The sequence below is a fragment of the Hesperophylax consimilis genome, chromosome 4 (genome assembly GCF_061612785.1).
Source record: "Hesperophylax consimilis isolate HC1 chromosome 4, BYU_Hcon_1.0, whole genome shotgun sequence".
NCBI lineage: Eukaryota > Metazoa > Arthropoda > Insecta > Trichoptera > Limnephilidae > Hesperophylax > Hesperophylax consimilis.
The window spans coordinates 7,842,281-7,860,060 of NC_142839.1; the positions used below are offsets into that span (position 1 = coordinate 7,842,281).

At 37.5% G+C, this 17,780-nt stretch overlaps 1 protein-coding gene across 1 annotated transcript in view; it reads right to left on the reverse strand.

Moving 5' to 3' along the window:
* The window catches only part of vkg (Collagen alpha-1(IV) chain viking), an 85,225-nt gene that overhangs the window by 13,265 nt on the left and 54,180 nt on the right, over window positions 1–17,780 (reverse strand). The window contains exons 2-7 of the mRNA XM_089651293.1: window positions 5,113–5,298; window positions 3,472–3,516; window positions 3,038–3,322; window positions 2,700–2,948; window positions 1,572–2,355; window positions 424–684 (exon numbers count right to left, since the gene is read on the reverse strand). Of these exons, the coding sequence (XP_089507419.1) occupies window positions 424–684; window positions 1,572–2,355; window positions 2,700–2,948; window positions 3,038–3,322; window positions 3,472–3,516; window positions 5,113–5,298 (1,810 nt within the window). The remainder of the gene's footprint in view (window positions 1–423; window positions 685–1,571; window positions 2,356–2,699; window positions 2,949–3,037; window positions 3,323–3,471; window positions 3,517–5,112; window positions 5,299–17,780) is intronic.

Sequence of the window (17,780 nt, forward strand, 5' to 3'; positions counted from 1 at the left end):
CGGGCACCCCTACTAAATCACCAAACGTAGCGAACCAAAAAAATGCTCAGATGGAAAACAAAGAGGTTTTTTGAGTTCTCTATGTGTTGTTCTAATGTAGTAGCTTGTACTTAAAGTTTTCAAATACTAAAATTTCTCTTCTGTCTAAAATATTATAAGTACCATATCAATCCGTTGATCGATTTAACAATATAAACATCAAATTTTATGGTAGGTATTCAAATTGTTAAATTTATGTATGTCTCTGTTCATCCTAGTATTTTTCTATACGCCTAGAAATGTAATTTATGCAATCCTCACAACTCTCGAGTTATTTACATAGCGGAATTATATAATTATGAGATTTATTAAAATGACATTTTTATTAAACATAAATATTTTTATACTCAAAATAACAGAATGATAAAACAGATCGGTACTTACCGACATTGCCGTCTGGTCCCGGCTCAGGATTTATCAGGCTTAAGGGGGGATAGATGATATTTCCCTTCCTGCCGTCCTGTCCGGGCCTGCCCAGGATGCCCATGGGCCCCTTGATGCCCTTGATTCCCACCTTCCCCGGGGTCCCGTCGTACCCGGAGGCCCCTTTCAATCCTCGCCTCCCGGGCAGGCCGGGGTATCCAGGTAGGCCTGACGAGCCGTCGCGTCCTTCTTCGCCAATCTCTCCCTTGGCTCCGGGTAGACCTGCAAATTTAAACGGGCTTAGGTTATTTCAAGCAAAACCTCAATCTATTGAATCAACATTTAAATTCAATCACATTTATAAATTGAAATAATATTACAAAAGTAGATACCTACCTACATGTTTTGTCCATTTCACTAACTTTAATCTTTTTCTTATTGTTTTTGTCATTTTGTTTTAGATAGGTAAATAGCCTTGCTTTCGGACAAATTGCATTACCTTAACTAACAAACCTTTCAAATATATATTCCAACAAATTAACGTTATTATTTCAAATGTGAACTATTGTTACACTAAACATTAATCTGATTAATTAACCTTCAAATATTAGATAAAAAAAAATTCAAAGAAATTTCGGTGTATAACTTTGGATTGTCGAATGGCCTTCAATTTGTGGACAGCGAAAGATCAAATAAATAATCTTAAATGTTGTACTAAAATTTTTCGTCTTTATTTATGTGTATAATCTCTTAACTTCCTCAACTATGTAATGGGTATCCATCGATTAGCAAAGATCCCAACAAGTTCGATTAAATTTCATGTGTTTCCTGCGGAAGTGCTAATAGATGGACGGTGACACATTGCGCCACGGTCACGATTGCAAATAAATGTAATTAGAGAGAAGCGAAGAAGAGAAGTGTTCCAGTATCAGCAGTATCAGGTCTGGTCGGCGCATGACAAGAGACTATCAGCCGCGCGCAGCCGCCGCCACCACCCACTCGCACAGGACATCCGGCTCTAGAGGAAGCCCTAATCTGCCGAGAGACGGAACCAGAACTACTGGAAGGAGTTCTGAGGTACGCCGTCATTTGCGTTTTTTAGATTGTCTGATTTGCGTACATTTCTAATATTTTCCTAAAGAATCATCAATATTTTCCCTTTTTATTACCTGAATGGCAGATTGGGCAATCGTCTCCTCTAATTCCTTTGAGTCCATCGAGTCCGTGGATCCCTGGATATCCGTCGTCCCCCGCGAGCCCGGGCAGGCCTGTTGGACCGTTCTCTCCCGCTGGGCCGATGCTGTTGAAGCCTTTCCCTGGAAGTCCTTTAGGCCCCGCGACTCCAGAGTCTCCCCTCTCTCCGGGCTGCCCGGCCTGTCCGTCCAGCCCTGGAATACCATCTTCTCCGTCGGGCCCAAACACGTCACGCCCCACGAAGCCCTTTTCTCCGAGGAATCCTTTGGGTCCCGGGGAACCATCCCTTCCTTGCTGGCCGGCGGGTCCCTGCAATCCATCACTTCCTCGATCTCCCTTGATGGATGATCCCTTGATTCCCGGGTAACCCGGAGATCCAGGGGGGCCTGGGAGTCCTGCCGGACCCAACATCCCTACGAGACCTCGCGAACCATTGTACGCCGCGGCTCCCTTTTCTCCCGGGTAGCCTACGGGGCCCTGGAATCCTTGGTTTCCGACGGGAGCAGCTTCATTCAGGTTCGGATCGTATTTCCCCGGTTCTCCTTGGGCTCCTTGTCTTCCGGGAGATCCACCATGGCCGTCTTCTCCACGACCTCCAGCGTCTCCGTCGTATCCTGGAGTGCCGGCGAAGCCCGGGGCTCCCTTCATTCCTTTATCGCCGCTTGGCCCCAGGGGTCCTACCTTACCCATCTTGCCTTCATGACCCTGGTCTCCGATTCCACCCTTATCTCCGTGAATTCCGCTCACTCCTGCACGGCCCTTTTAACACAAAAAGTAAGAAATTTAGAACACGCAATACCTTTTATTTATTTTTTAATGATAAACTAATGTTTATAATACAAGGTTTTATGCAAAGCATAAAGGATAACAAATAATTATAAGCAATACTAATACAAATTGCATTTATTTTTACACGAAGATATTTTTAATGCATAGCATAAAGGATAACAAATAATTATAAGCAATACTAATACAAATTGCATTTATTTTTACTCGAAGATATTTTTAATTTTGTATTTGGTATTTCAGAGGACTAATTATTGCTCATATTTATTTGTTACCTTTTATTTGATAATTATATAGAAACAGGTATTGAGACTTACCATGAATCCCCTGGAGCCCGTCTCTCCCTTGATCCCCTTGCGGCCCTGCGTGCCCTGGTCGCCCTTTTCTCCTTTTACGCCCTTGGCAAGTAGCACAGACACCCCATCAAAAGGCTCCGGGTGCGTGATTTCTCCTTCGAGACCGACCTCTCCGGACAAGCCTCGCTCCCCCTTATTTCCCTGGGGGCCCGTCGTGTCATCTCCGCTGAAACCCCGAGCTCCAGTTTCACCCGGGCCGCCTTCTGGACCCTGATGGAATCAAATTCTTCACGATAAGTTTCATTAAATATCATAGAGAAAATAAGATGAAACTTCTATAATGACCCCCCCTAGCTTACCTCATCGCCTGTCAGTCCCACCATTCCGTATTCCCCTTGGTAGCCGACCCCACCGGGAACTCCGGGGAGGCCGTGTCTGGCCGGATTGCCCGTGTTGCCTTTGGCCCCCGCGCTGTTGACGCCACCCTCCCCGGCTAGCCCGCGGAGGCCCTGTAGTCCCTGCAGCCCGGGGAGACCCCGCTCTCCGGGGTATCCAGTCCGCCCATGAACTCCGGGTTTTCCGTCGGTTCCGTTACAGCCATCTAAGCCGAGGATTCCTCGGGTGCCATCTGGTCCTGGCATGCCCTAACAATTTCAATATGATTGATGAAAGGCACTACTTAAATAAGGTATAATGTAGCAACATAAAATTAATTTTAGTTTATGGTGTTTAATTCTAGTAATTTATTGATTGATTAGATTGGAGAAAATAAATAAACACTTTTGGTACTTACGTTTAGACCGGCAATTCCTTGGAAACCTGGCAGACCTCGGTCACCCTGAAACAGATGCACTTGTATTATAGAAATGTTATTTGTATGTAAAAGAGCTTTACATCTTAAAATCCCACCAAACTCTAAACTATCAAAACATTTCTGAAAACCTGGAAAATATCTGATTTTATGGTGGTATATTACAACAGCTTAAAAAATTGTCGAAATTGGTTTTAAATTCGGAATTAGTTACAAGCATGCGAGTGGTTTTAAACGGGTACACCTGGAAATACTAAATTAGTTGAGAGCGTCAATAAGGCCAGACGCGCATGGGTGACTTTTGTCACTGCTTCCATGTTCGATATCAATTCTGACTTGCTTCTAAAAGGCCAATGTCAGTTTTGTTATATATTTTTTTCCATTTCACTTGAAAATTGGGTTATTTTATCGAATTCTAAAAGAACTTTCCGATTTCGAGAAATGGATTTTTCGTTTTTCGGGGGCCAATATTACACTAGAAAATCGCTTTTCTTAAAATTAAAACGTTCTAAAAAGAGCAAATTCTACATAGGCTTGTTGAAATTTGAAAAAACTGACGTTGGCCCTGTTAGAACAAGCCACATATACGAGTATATTATATAAAAGTCACCATATTATACTACAATGAACACTTAAACAGTGACGAAACTGTTCATGACAAAAGTCACCCGTGTGCGCCTGGCTTGATTTATGCGTTGACGAAAATGTATTTCAGTATCGACTGCCGGCGTTCATTTTATATGGAGCAGAAATAATATCAATAAAGCAAAGCTTCCGTCATCGTTAACGCGAATAACGACCCTTTCAAATCGCAAACCGAATCGATCAGGTCATTTTGGAGTCGTAAAATCACCGTTTATATTAAACTGAACAGTGCACATTGCATTGTGTGCTTACAAAACTACTGCCTGCAGGTTTCTCTGTTTTCAGTAACACCGTGATAGGAGCCATCAATTCACTGTAGTCCAGTTCTTACTAGCCAAGGTAATTGCTGTCTTCTGATTCTGATTCATATAGACATATTTTCCATCAATCTTTTCTAACATCTAATTTCTATAATGCTAATTAATCAGCTCTTCCCTGTCAGTCAAGTGTTCCGTACAGGATATCAGAGATCCTTTATCAATTTTCCAGGACAATTCCTTTAATGGTTCACAATTCTAACAATGTTTATAATCTGGAAAATCTGGGAGATATATATAAATTTCTTAATGAAGTGAATATATTTTTTGGATGCAAAAATTTCTCATTTAAGCGCCCCTGAGGTGATATCTCATAAAAGCGGCGCTATATAAATTGTCCAATAAATTAATCAATCAATTAATCTAAATATGCCCACCTATTTTTTGGAATAAAATTGGTAAATGAATGACATTACAAATTTTTAGAGTGCATTAAGAAAGGCTTTCAGGGGATAGAAACTCGAAATAGACCAGTGAGAACCGGCTTTCTATGGGATAGAAACTCAAAGTTGAATCGACTTAGGTAATTTAGTTAGAAGCAAAACCAAGTGCCAGTGAACACCTTAGACTTGGGGGTTCAATATCCCAACTGGACATCACTTGAAGGAAGCCGTCATTGCTCTCCAGTCTAATCAGCGGTAAACATGGTAGGTGTTCTTACCCGGTAGCCCTTCTCGCCCAGGCCGCCTAGCTCCCCGAATTCTCCTTTCTCGCCCTGCGGCCCCACTGGACCATCGTAGCCCGAGTCCCCGTGCATCCCCTGGGGGCCTGGCATGCCGGGGATCCCAGAGGCGCCCGGCGATCCCTTCAATCCTTTGCAATCGCATAACGTCGTGTTGCATACGGCCTGAAACAACAAAAACAAACACTTATTAAACATACAGTAATATAAGACAAACACATATAAAGGACAAGAATCTATATTTTATGGTGTAAATTTATCAATTGTTGGGTATATTTTAATTTATTCACATTTAGGGTGATGGACCCAAAGTCTGGCAGGGTTCCATCCTGGCAGGGCATCAATAAAAACCGTCTAATAGGCCTCCATATTACCTACAACATGTTTCATAAAACTGCCTTAATTTGTAAAATGGACTTAGTTGCGCCATCTGCCCAGGAGCTATGACAATCCAATCAGTAAATCCAATACGGCAGCAGATTTTGTAAAAAAAAGGTTCTGTTTTTGTCAAATCTAGCCATTGAGGGTGAATTTGGCCATGCCAGTTATCGGTTAACAACATATTTTCTTCAGATATGATTTGAGATTTTCACGGCCAAAAGTATTAGTGTTTTACTCCTTCTTTAGCCAACGATACGGACAGCATTACAGTGTTCATCATCAGGCCACATCTACCCTGATTATTGTCACTGTAATGCTGCTGTGCTAAGGAAGCGCAACTTGGTACAATACCCCAAAAATAAATCAATATACTATATTTTATCACTAAAAATAAAATTTCGAAATTCCACACAACATCCCCGAAGATGACAGATGCCTTGAGGGGATTTATTTTTCTCAAGGTCTCCTTTGTGGAGCTGATGTAAACACTAACAACAAAAGAGACCAAAAATCACGTACCTACACGATTTTTTGTAAACGTGTACGGTATTTATGAAACCCAAAACCTAATTATTTATTCAGGTTAAAAAAATAGCCACTTAAAAAAAACTTAGGGAGCTTCCGACCACCTTCATAAAGCAGTTATTACTTCTGATCAGTGGCGGCTCGTAACTTTTAGCTGAACTAGAGTGCGAATATTACAAAAATGGCATTATTGATGTTGTTGTAGCCGAAAACGTCGTATTTTTCTTTTGAAAATTCTGTTTTTTGTATGAAGATTTTCAGGAAATCGGTGCGGCACACGGTTCAACTGAAATTTCCTGAAAATATTTATACAAAAAAATCGAATTTTCAAAATTTTTTTTTCGTCGTTTTGGACTAAACAACATCAATAAAGTCGAATTTATTAATTTAAATTTACACTTCACACCCAAAAGTCACGAGCTGCCACTGCTTAAGATGGTGGTGCTAATAGATACACACAAGATAAATCCGCGATGCAAATTATCTCCCCTGTAAAACCGTTTGAATTATGTTATAAAATGAATGTTTGTTAAAATTATTTAATTTATCTTTATGTAGGAAGCGAAGTCAAGTAATGTGATAACCTCCATATTAATAATTATTAAACGTAGTTAATATCTATTAGGTTTATCTGTAGCCATACAACATTGCGTACACACAACACGAATATTCATAACAATTTATTATTCTTTATATTAATAGCCTGAACCGTTATATAATTTGCAAGAAGTACAGATTACAGTCATAATGTTCAATGAATTTGTGTAAAATTAGCAAATATTATTTTTCTATATAAATAAAAATATTCGTTTGTTCAAATTTTTAAATCCCCGAAATTTCTTCACCGATTGTTTTGAAATTTTGACACAACGTTACATTCGAATACGCGTGTGTTTTTATATACCTATATTATGTGTATAGATTTTACCTGTGACAGGTAAAAAACGTTTTTAAAACAGCGCCATCTGTTGGACGTAAAAGCAACACGCGCTTTTGTTTATCTATCTGTACAAACAGTCTGAGCCACAGCAACGCATGGCGGGGTACAGCTAGTAACTAACTAACTAACCATCACGCCGTTTCCCCGCAGGGGTAGGCAGAGAGGACGGACCGCCAAACAACTCGGTCTTGGCACACACTCTTGCCTCATTTATATTTATACATCGTCTCATACATACTCTTCTATTATTATGACTCTTGACATGTATCTGATTCACTTGGTCGTGCCATGTATTCCTCGGGTGTCCCCGACTTCTGCTACCATTCACATTTGCATCTATATTCTCCTTACACTCCTTTCTTCCTTCATTCGCTCTATATGCCCAAACCATCTAAGCGTCCCTTTCTTGATCTTACTCATTACGCTTTTATAAGCCTTGCACTCTTTGCGGATCTCCACATTTCTCCCACGATCATACATGGTTTTATCACACATACGCCTCAGGGATCTCATTTATACAGCATTCAGTCTACTTTCATCTTTTCTCTGCCAGTTCCATGCCTCACTTCCATACATCAGGGTAGGTACCAGCACTCCGTTGTGGACTGCTAGCTTCGCTTCTTTAGAAAATTTTTTGTTAGCGCCAACTGCGTTCAGTCCTCCATTAATGGAGTTACCTGCATTTCCCCTTGTTTCAGTATCTCTGTCAGCCTTCCTATCTCTCGTAAACATACTTCCTAAATACATAAACTCATCCAACTGCTTCAAGTATTCCCCATTCACAATTATATTGCACACTGTTTTCGTACTCTCTCTTTCAAACACCATGACTTTAGACTTGACAGCTAGTATTATATAAATATCCTCATTGTAAATTTCTTCGGTGTAATACAATTGTTATGAAGTGTAGTTTTACTGGTGAAGAATACGCCGGTAAGTCCGACGCCACGTATTTAAAAGAAGTAGAAAAGTTTTTTTATGATTTTCTTTTAATATACCTAATAGAACTTTTCAGTGACTTACCCACAAAATCTCTGGCCCTTGTCGGCTTTCTAAACTGGCCCCAAAATTGCCTTAAATTTTAAAAGCTTCTGAAAAAGTATGTGCAAGCGTTTGTCAATTTTTCAGTGAGTGATCATCCAAATATCTTAAACAGATAAATAATTGCATTGTTCTGTCTGGGGTCTAGGAGCCGATTGGAAAATATTATTGATATATTATGTAAATATCTTCGAAATGGTGTGATTTAGAGATGCCATATATTTGCACAAACAGATTTGAGTTTTTGAACTCTTTTCACATACTTGCCCATTACAATAAATTATTTGAGTTCTCTCGACTACCATAAAAGGCTAATCCTCGTATCACCGTAGTGGTAAATAGATTTTAACTATCACACATGTTGTCCGAAAACTAGTAGCACAAGCGGAAAACTGATGAATCTACGTCACATATAGAATCATAGAACCGAAATAAACTAGTAGTACAAGCGGGAAACTGGTGAATCTACGTCACATATAGAATCATAGAACCGAAATAAACTAGTATTACAAGCGGGAAACTGGTGAATCTACGTCACATATAGAATCATAGAACCGAAATAAACTAGTAGTACAAGCGGGAAACTGGTGAATCTACGTCACATATAGAAACAGAGAACCGAAATAAATTTTTTTCTATCCTAAATTTAGTTGGATTTACTAAATTTGAAATTTGTTTGCGAGGAAAGTAACAAAATGTTTTGCCATTTATTTTAAGAGTAGTTTTTTTGGAGATATAGTATATTTCCATTATAAGGGCGAATGTCTTGGCTATAAATCATTGTATTGCAAATTGGCGGCATTAGCTTTCTTTCATATTTGTATAAATCACACTTCTAGGGGTTTTATGTTCGCTGGTATTTACTCTTAATCATGCATCAATATTCTGACACGATTTAATATTGATCTGGTTGCAAATATAATCAGTATTATTTGCACGGATCACGATGACGTGGCGGTGTCGGCAAACTGCACGCTGTTTATTTTAGTAAACAACCGTAAAGCAGCGCGGATCAAATAACATCGCGTATGTTCCAATAATAATATAGAATATTTATATAATTATAATGTAATTATTACCCCTGACACAGTGAAAATCAAGCATTGGGGAAATAGTAGATCAAAAATTAATTATTGCTATTCCACAATAGTTAATATTCTGACTACATTATTTATTATACTATTGTTTAGAAAATACGATACGAAAGATTTTTTTACAAAAAATGTCGTTTACACATCTGACATAAAACAAATAAAGTCTTTAAGGCGATGCACTACTTCGTGTAATATTTTAAATCGAGCCGCTATCAATAACACCCCTTAAGTAGATGGAGATAAGATTCAAATTCCCGCTTTACACCATCCGCCTGTTTTGATTTATGCAAGAAAAAAACATGGCCAAAAAGTGCCTTTTATTTTATTTTGTGTATTTTCAGGCACTAATATTTAAATGTTTTTCGATCATTTTATAAATAACTTAATTTACCACATTATATAATAAAACCATAACCAAAAATGGGTTCGTAAGTAGGAGATTTTGAAATTTAAAGCAGTTTTCATAGGCCTATACATTATTTTTTTATGGGCTTATAAAAAGACTTATCTAAAAAATACTCGATTATTTCAAAGGCCAGGATGTATTCTACTCGCAGTATTTAATCAAAGCATCTGAAACATTTCTAGGCGACCAAATTTTCAAACCCAAAACACATGATTTTGTATTACTACGTAGTGCATCGCCTTAATCATAATATCATCATTCCAGCGCATAATCCTTGCAGTGTACTTTTGGGTGACATCACTAGACATACACCAGACACCAGTCATTCAGTCACTGGTGTCCAGGACCGGTGCCATCATGTTTGGTGGCTTGCAGCCCTTTCGTCCGCTATATCAACACAGATAACCGTGCAAATCTTTGCTTTTGTCATTCAATACTAATATTTGAATACGTATCTACACTCCAATTCCAAGAGTACATCATTAGAACTGTGAGCATGTAAGAGAGCTAAATTTGTCCTCACTTCTGATAAAATTTATCCAGCAAATCTTTCTCAAGAAGATAATCAATTTCATTGAATTCCTCTCTGAATCCCAACTTTAATTATTTTAACAAATTTTTATAAGCAACAATTATTAGCCTGAAACACAAATATTAATTCGAAAATTCTTCCGAGAAAAATAAATGTGACTGACGGGAATTGAACCCGCATCTTCTGATTGCTGACGTAGCACAGTGGTTCCGTGCACCTTACCACAAACCTTGTCTTGTAAACATAAGTTTACCATTAATAATTTTAATTTTTTTAAATGGTAGGTACCTAAAAAATGACTGCAGCTATTATAGCAATGACAAATTGCACAAAAAACACACCAGGTTCATGAAGGTAATTTCTGAATGAGGTTTGGATTGAATACACGATAAATTTAAGCAATATCATAATTTTTTTTCTATTTACATTGTAGACCTGATAGTGGTATGGGTATAAGTAGTTATGTATTAATATTTCTAATGTTTCCGTCCATAGTAATTAATTTCCAATAAAGTACACAATGCGATTTATTTTATTTTGATAAAACATGTATCCAAGTGCTGTTATTTATGTTTTGTCAAGCAGATTAGTTCTAGTTTCTAGGTTCTAGCTAGGCAGATTGCCTGTTCTAAGGAACCAAATGTTCCGTTTACGCGTCGAGTAGGAATTATTGTTTTTCCTCAAAATATCTACCAACAGCCTTACTAAAAAAGGTGGTGTTAATTATTACCACACCAAAGTTGAACAGGCTTGTAAGAATCTAATTAGTAAGACCGTAAGTGTGTTATTAATATATGTGAATAAGTTTAAGTGACATTATTTAAAAATAATTTTAAGTGACATTATTTAAAAATAATTTTAAGTGAAATTATTTAACAAAAATTTTAAGTGGCATTATTTAACAATAATTTTAGTGGCATTATGTAACAATAATTTTAAGTGACATCATTTAACAATAATTTTATTGTAATATATTTCCACAAACAGTTCTCCAACTCGTCGTGGAAGGAGATTATAAATAATTGGTTCTTTTGATAAATCAGCGATTTATTAATACTTCGCGTATTACAATGGTGACTCGATAGTTGACCTTACTAGAAGCTGGCAAATTGAGATCTGAAACACTAAGTTGGCAACTACTGGCTACTAGCTGCCATCTTGCGGACTTCCACGAAAGCTCTATGCACTGCCCTCTATGAGTGCATCTGTGAAGCTCTTACATCGACATTATTTAACAATAATTTTAAGTGACATTAATTGACAATTTTTCAGAATCCCCTCTACCAAAGCCAGTTAATGCTTAGTTATATTTGACCGATGTAGTATTAATAAGTTTTTTAGGTTTATTTAAGTTATTACTATGTTATATAATTTTAATATATAATTTCCTGAAATTGAATTGAGAAAATGAACCTAAAAATCCCTGGACTGAACTATTCGATAACACTTTGAAGCAGCGGGGTGAGGGGGAAGATGTATGAAAAATGCCAAAACGTACATACAATTTTTAATGACATATCCCATTACTTATCTCATCAAATACAAAAAAATGTGAATTTTTATGACTGCATTAACAACAAAAAAATATAATTATAATAGTTCATTATTCACCACTTTGCAAACCAATCACTTCAAAAATTTGTCATGCAATATGACTGCCAGACAATTTCCCCTCACCCTAGATTTGGCTTCATTTCCATTCATTCAAAATAGCAATAAAGCTCTGTCCTGGTCTTTTTAGGTCCATGACGTATATATCCTTTGAAACTTGGACGTATTGCACTAAAAAAAAGCTGTGAGAAAGGTTTCACGTACATTTGCGATGGTCTCTTGAACCGTTGTTTGAAATGATTTTAGCAGTATTTGGTGACCAGATCTGAATAGCCAGGTACTTATTAACCGTCATCCTCCTCGTCTCCTTTCCCTCCCCGTCCATTAGGATCAATTGGAGGGCCATTTTCACTTAAAACATGTATTTAAATATTTTGTGACAAAGTAATCACAGTTGCATTAATTCCATGGTAATTGTGTACGATGCATTTCGTGATGTTTTATGGGTGGTTATTAGATTGGCATTAATGCATTTGTTTTCGTCTACATTAGAATGGTGTGGGAGGGGAAAAAATCTATATCGGCCGAACTAATTGTGGAGATCAGCTGATAATGGATTTTTTCACATGTGCTGACAGAATACGCTAGCAGACAGACGTGCCCAACACAAAACTGATGTGCTTTTTTATCTTGATTTTTATGATGATACAGACAGTGAGAAAAACGAGTATTGATAATTTATTAAGAATCTCTTCAAATTATTCGGTTAAAAACGGGATTGCAGGCCCTTAACGAATGAATTGATAGATCTTGATAAACTTTTAGTAAAATACGAATTATTATCACGATGCCGGACCTATTTAACCAAATTTTTTCTCATCACTTTCATCACTTAATATCAATTTTCAAGGTGTGTTGAAGAGTGTTGATTTTCCACTGACCTGGTTACCTTTTTATATATCTATGTATATAAAGGAAAGTGTCTGTGTGTTTGTGATGGGTTGCCAGTCCACTCGTGGCAAGGACAAGGCGAGCGGCGTGTATTTGATTTTTATGCAAATCTGCAAATTTTATTTCGTAAAAGTCTGTGTAAATCCCGGTCAACGCCGGGGATTCCATCCGGTATGTACATAATGTCCACCAGCGTGCGGCTTTTGCTTGATTTTAATACAAATCTACAGTTTTAATTCGAGATTGATGAAATTTCGCACACTTTACCTTCAAAACAAGAGGAAGATCACTGATTTAGAAAAACGATGCGTTTGTATAAAGCCCGAGCAGCGTCCGAGACTTCAGCTTAGTAATATTCCTGAACAGAAAAATTGTTTTACGGTGAGATTTGAAATTTGTAGATTTATGCGTTTCTTTATGTAAATTAGATTTCTGGGTTATTTGTACAATAATTTTCATTTTTACTGTGAAAAAAAAAACGTTAAAATATCGTTGAAACTAGGTCCAAACCAGATAGTAAAAATAAGTTATGACTAATCACGTTCGTATCGGTTTATAAAACTTTATGTTAAGCAGAATAAATAAATAAAAAGTTTGTCAACACCTGGATAATTCAATGCACCGGATGCAAGCGTTTAATCATCTATGGATCCGCAAGTCTTGGTTTACCTCAGCAAAAGGGTTGTAATTCCAAGTAGATTCTAGTAAAAAAACACGCGCCCTTTTTAAAATTCATTGCTTAATATTCCTTGTACTATTTCGATCGAGACTTGAATTGACCCAAGTAATATGTCGTGACAGAAGGCAGATGCATTGTGATTAAGAATGGTTAGGATGTGATGGCTTCTGGAATGGGTTCAATTGGATCGCTGGACCGATAGTAATTATCATTATGTGAGCCCCAAAATAATTGGATGCATTTACTGATGTACTTATATTTTGTAAGAATATACAGTATTGTTAAAATTTATGTGTTTGGCTGGCGTTCTAATAGAATTACACAATATGTGTCAATCCGTAAAATGTTAAATTATGTATTGTAGAAAGTTGGAGGTTACTAAATAATTATCAGATTGTTCCTCACGGATGGGCAAAAAGTAATTTCCGGTTTCTTTTAAATCAGATCACACTTCTAAGGATCAGTGAAACAGCTTGCTTCAAGGAATCGCTATTCTCACTAACAACACCTAATAACCACGATAACCAACACCTCTGCCATATGTCATCCGAAGTGGTTCGCTACGTTTGGTGGTTTAGCAGGGGTGCCCGGGTTCATCAGGTGAGTGTGTTCAGGATGTGCCTGCCCCCCAGCTGCGTGGCGTGCCAGATCGGAAGAGGCTGGTCTGAAGGAAATTATTTCCTCAGGGCCTCGTGTGTGGGGCTAATTTAAAAATAACATTGACGCCCTCCGTGGTCGACGGGTAAGGCTCTCGGCTTGCAATCCATAGCAGAAGATATTCTCAGTTCCTATTGCCCTTTAAAAGACAACCATTCACAATATAAAAGTTGTTTCAAATGGCTGTAGCCCTGTTTGATGAACGGATCTGAATATCCAGGTTCTTCCCTACCATCCTCCTCCCCATATCAGTCCCCTCGCTTCTACCTTCAACCTCACAAATACCACAATTGGGTATGTCATAGCTTCACTGGCTTCAAAAGTTCGGTACCAGATGAAACTGTTGTGCGGTAATCACGTTTTAAAAATTCTCCCTCAAATGAGTTTGACTTTGAATCCTAAACTTATGTTCATAATAAAACTTAGGGGCGTTTATATTATAAAAGAAAGTTGTGCTCATTCAAATAAATTATGATTTTTGACAGAATGATTTCAAGCCGGTGCTAATGCACCAATCAGTGCTTGCCGCTTTGGGCTCTGGGCCAGTCATCTGCCGATATGGTAGATGCTGTTTTGTGCAGCGTTGCACGGTTGCACGGCCGAGTATATTTTTAGCCGTAAAAACTCCATCCTATGGTTTGTTTTGTTAGGTGCGCCTTCCTCTAGATGCTAACCATGTGTTCCCGTGGACCTCGGGGTCCCACAGGTCCGGGCTGGGACATGGGCAAACGTGCTGTTCAGATCGTGTATTCTTACCATTTTGATTTTTTAATTGATCTCACATTATTCATAACATTTGCCTCGGAGCTTCCTCGCTTAGATATTTTGGGCATATAGAGAGAATGAACGAAGAAAGGAATGTAAGAGTGTGTGCAAGACCGAGTTGATTGGCGGTTCATCCCTTTTGCCTACCTCTGCGGGGAAACCTCTGCAGACGTGACAGTTAGCTAGTTTTAAAAACCATTCAGGATTTTCAAACATTGCTCGAAATGGCTTTAGCTGTTTTTTAGTGTTCAGATATGAACAGTCAAGTACTCCCCATCCTTCCTCTTTCCGATCTACTTTTCCACTCCACTCTCTTTAGTTTTTTTTAAGAAAGACGAATTTCTAGTTTTGAATAACCTAACAATATAAGAAAAACTCCTACTACGTCATTATAAGCGGGAGATGTTTTTTGTGCAGTGATGAATGGAAACGATTAGCAAAGGAATTAAATCCATGACGCAACGCCTGGGTTCGAACCAGGCGCATTTATCAATTCAGCCACTAACCGGTCGAAATGGTCTTAGCCATGGATCAATTATGTCTTAGTTTTCCCTTCTTAGGTTCCCGTGAGCACGCAGTCCATGGGCCCATTGTGATATGTGCCATTTTGCCTCATTCCTTTGCCATTAACCCCGGTCCCTTTGACGAAATTCTACAGAGTTGTTATTAGATATTTGGCAATGTCTCCTCGTTCCACGATGTGTCTTCCCAGGCACCTGAGCCTTCCGGCAGGACATTGGCACCGCAGGTAAATTGCAGTGTCACCCTCGTCACATTTCCTGCATTTATTAGTGTTTTCCACTCCCATCATGTATGTTTTCTGAGGTGGAAGTCCTACAAGTATTTAACCTCAAAATAATAGTAGTAATAACGTAGGTACTCCATTTTAGGACGACATAGTACTGTTGAGATCATTATGGTAATGTCTGTCACCTTAGATTTGTTCATTATCCACACCCTTGCAAAGATGTACTTAGTATGGCTCTTTCCATGACTGTTTTTGGTGTCAAAAATATTGGTTACTATTTCTGAATACAACTCTGCTATATACCCTAATCGCCTGTGAAACTTTATCAATTTATTTGTGGTTTACTTGTTTAATGACCAAAAGGATTGTTGATTTCTTAATTGCCGCTGGACTAACTGTTTACAATTTACGATTTCCATTTGAAAAGCACACGTGCTTAATTCATTCACTCCACGAGGTTTGTATATTTGGGAAAGAATAATAATTATTCCAAAATCTGGCCACTCCGCGCTCATTTGGAAATACAAAATGAGAGAAAAGATCAAGCGAATATTACGTGATGATATTTCTACCATGCATCAAAACATGAGTACTAACTGGCGTCATTGATCTCTTTAGTACCGGTGGTAGATACTATCGGGTATGATTTGAGTAATTTTTGGGTTATTACGCCGTGTGGCGCTTCCTCCTTCTTTAGTCAATGTCTCGGACAATGTAACAGTGTACATCAGGGCAGATGTTTGGATTGCGTGTGTGTTTTTTATTTATTTAATAGATTCTTATTTTCCATGAAGTGGTGAATCAACGGTGAATCATTTAAATTTACTTCTAAGTTTTTTTTTATTATTTTAATATTACATTTATTTTTTCATCTCTTTTAATGACTTTATATAACTTTTCAAAAGTACGAGCATGTTGAATTGCTGCTCTCCTGAGTTGCCTGGTTACCTTAAAATGTTAGATATGATATGATTGCCGTTGAGATAGATGGAGGTTCGCTTCTCATTAAAAACACTTGTGTTTTTGGTTAATATGTTTAATATGTAACACAGAAGAGGGTAGACATTAAACCGAGAGAGAGAAGCGAGAGTTGGGTGATACTCGTAATGAAGAATTGAATGCTAATAAGAATAAAACAAAAGATCTCGATCACAACAAACTATATAAAACAAAACACCAATGTTTGACGTGAATACAGACACAAGATATTATAGATGCGAAATTAATGACAATATTACACTATGACGTGCCATAGACAAAAAGATTTAATATAAAAGGTGGCACAGACAGAAAAAGATAATGTAAAAGGCTCTACACATCGAGATTATAAAATGAAAAAGTGAAAGAGTTTAGGCTTGAATAAAGTTAAATAAAAAAGGACAATCACAAGATACGACACGCAACAACCTGGCCATTATGGACTTAGAGAAATTTGTTTCGTAAAAACCTAAATTAGAGTGGTTTTCGGCGTTTAGAGTAGCTGTAATGGATACCGAGAACTATTAAGCTTATCCCCGTCATTTCTATCAATACTATGCGCCCCTGAGGTGATATCTCACAAAAGCTGCGCTGTACAAATTTTCCAGTAAATTAATTAATTAATACATTTTTAGTCGAGTTTTGAAATCTGAATAGCCAGGTTCGTTCCCATCTACCTCTTCCCCATCTCCCTTTCCTCGCCTATCCCTTCAACTTCACAACATTCAATGGTTGGAGATATCGTAGTCTCACTGGTTCTGGGAACATTGGACTGTGCGATATTCACATTAAAAGGAGAACAGAGCAAATATGGTGTTCACATCCCAACTGACCTTTTTAATAGTTATTTTTGTATTGTTGTTAAGTTTATTAGATAAATCTAGATAGTATATTTAGATTTATAAAATATTATTTCTCTTAAGCACTTTTAAGTTTTTAAGTACCAAAAAAAATAAATTGTTTTTGCAGATAATATCCATACATTTGTTTTTCTGAAACGGTAATTATATGAAATTCCCTTGATTGAAAAAAATCTGCTCCGAAAAATTATTAAAAACACATTTGTTCGGTTATTTAAGGTTAAACCCAACGTTCGTTATAATCTACACGTTCATAGATGGCGGTAATTTAATTATTTTATTAAAATACCGATGATTCAATCCAATATTGTATTTGTATGCTTTTTTTGAAAGAATCACTAATAATAATCTATACGGTCGCACACAAATAATTTGTCTTAATATTGTAAAGTAATACCTTGCAAAAAGCGTATTTTAATTAAATAAATTAACTAACGCCATCTATGAACACGTAGATTATAACAAGCGTCGCGTTTAACATTAACATGTTATAGGTATTAAAAAAATCACAGTGTATCTTTAAATGCAACTTAGGCATT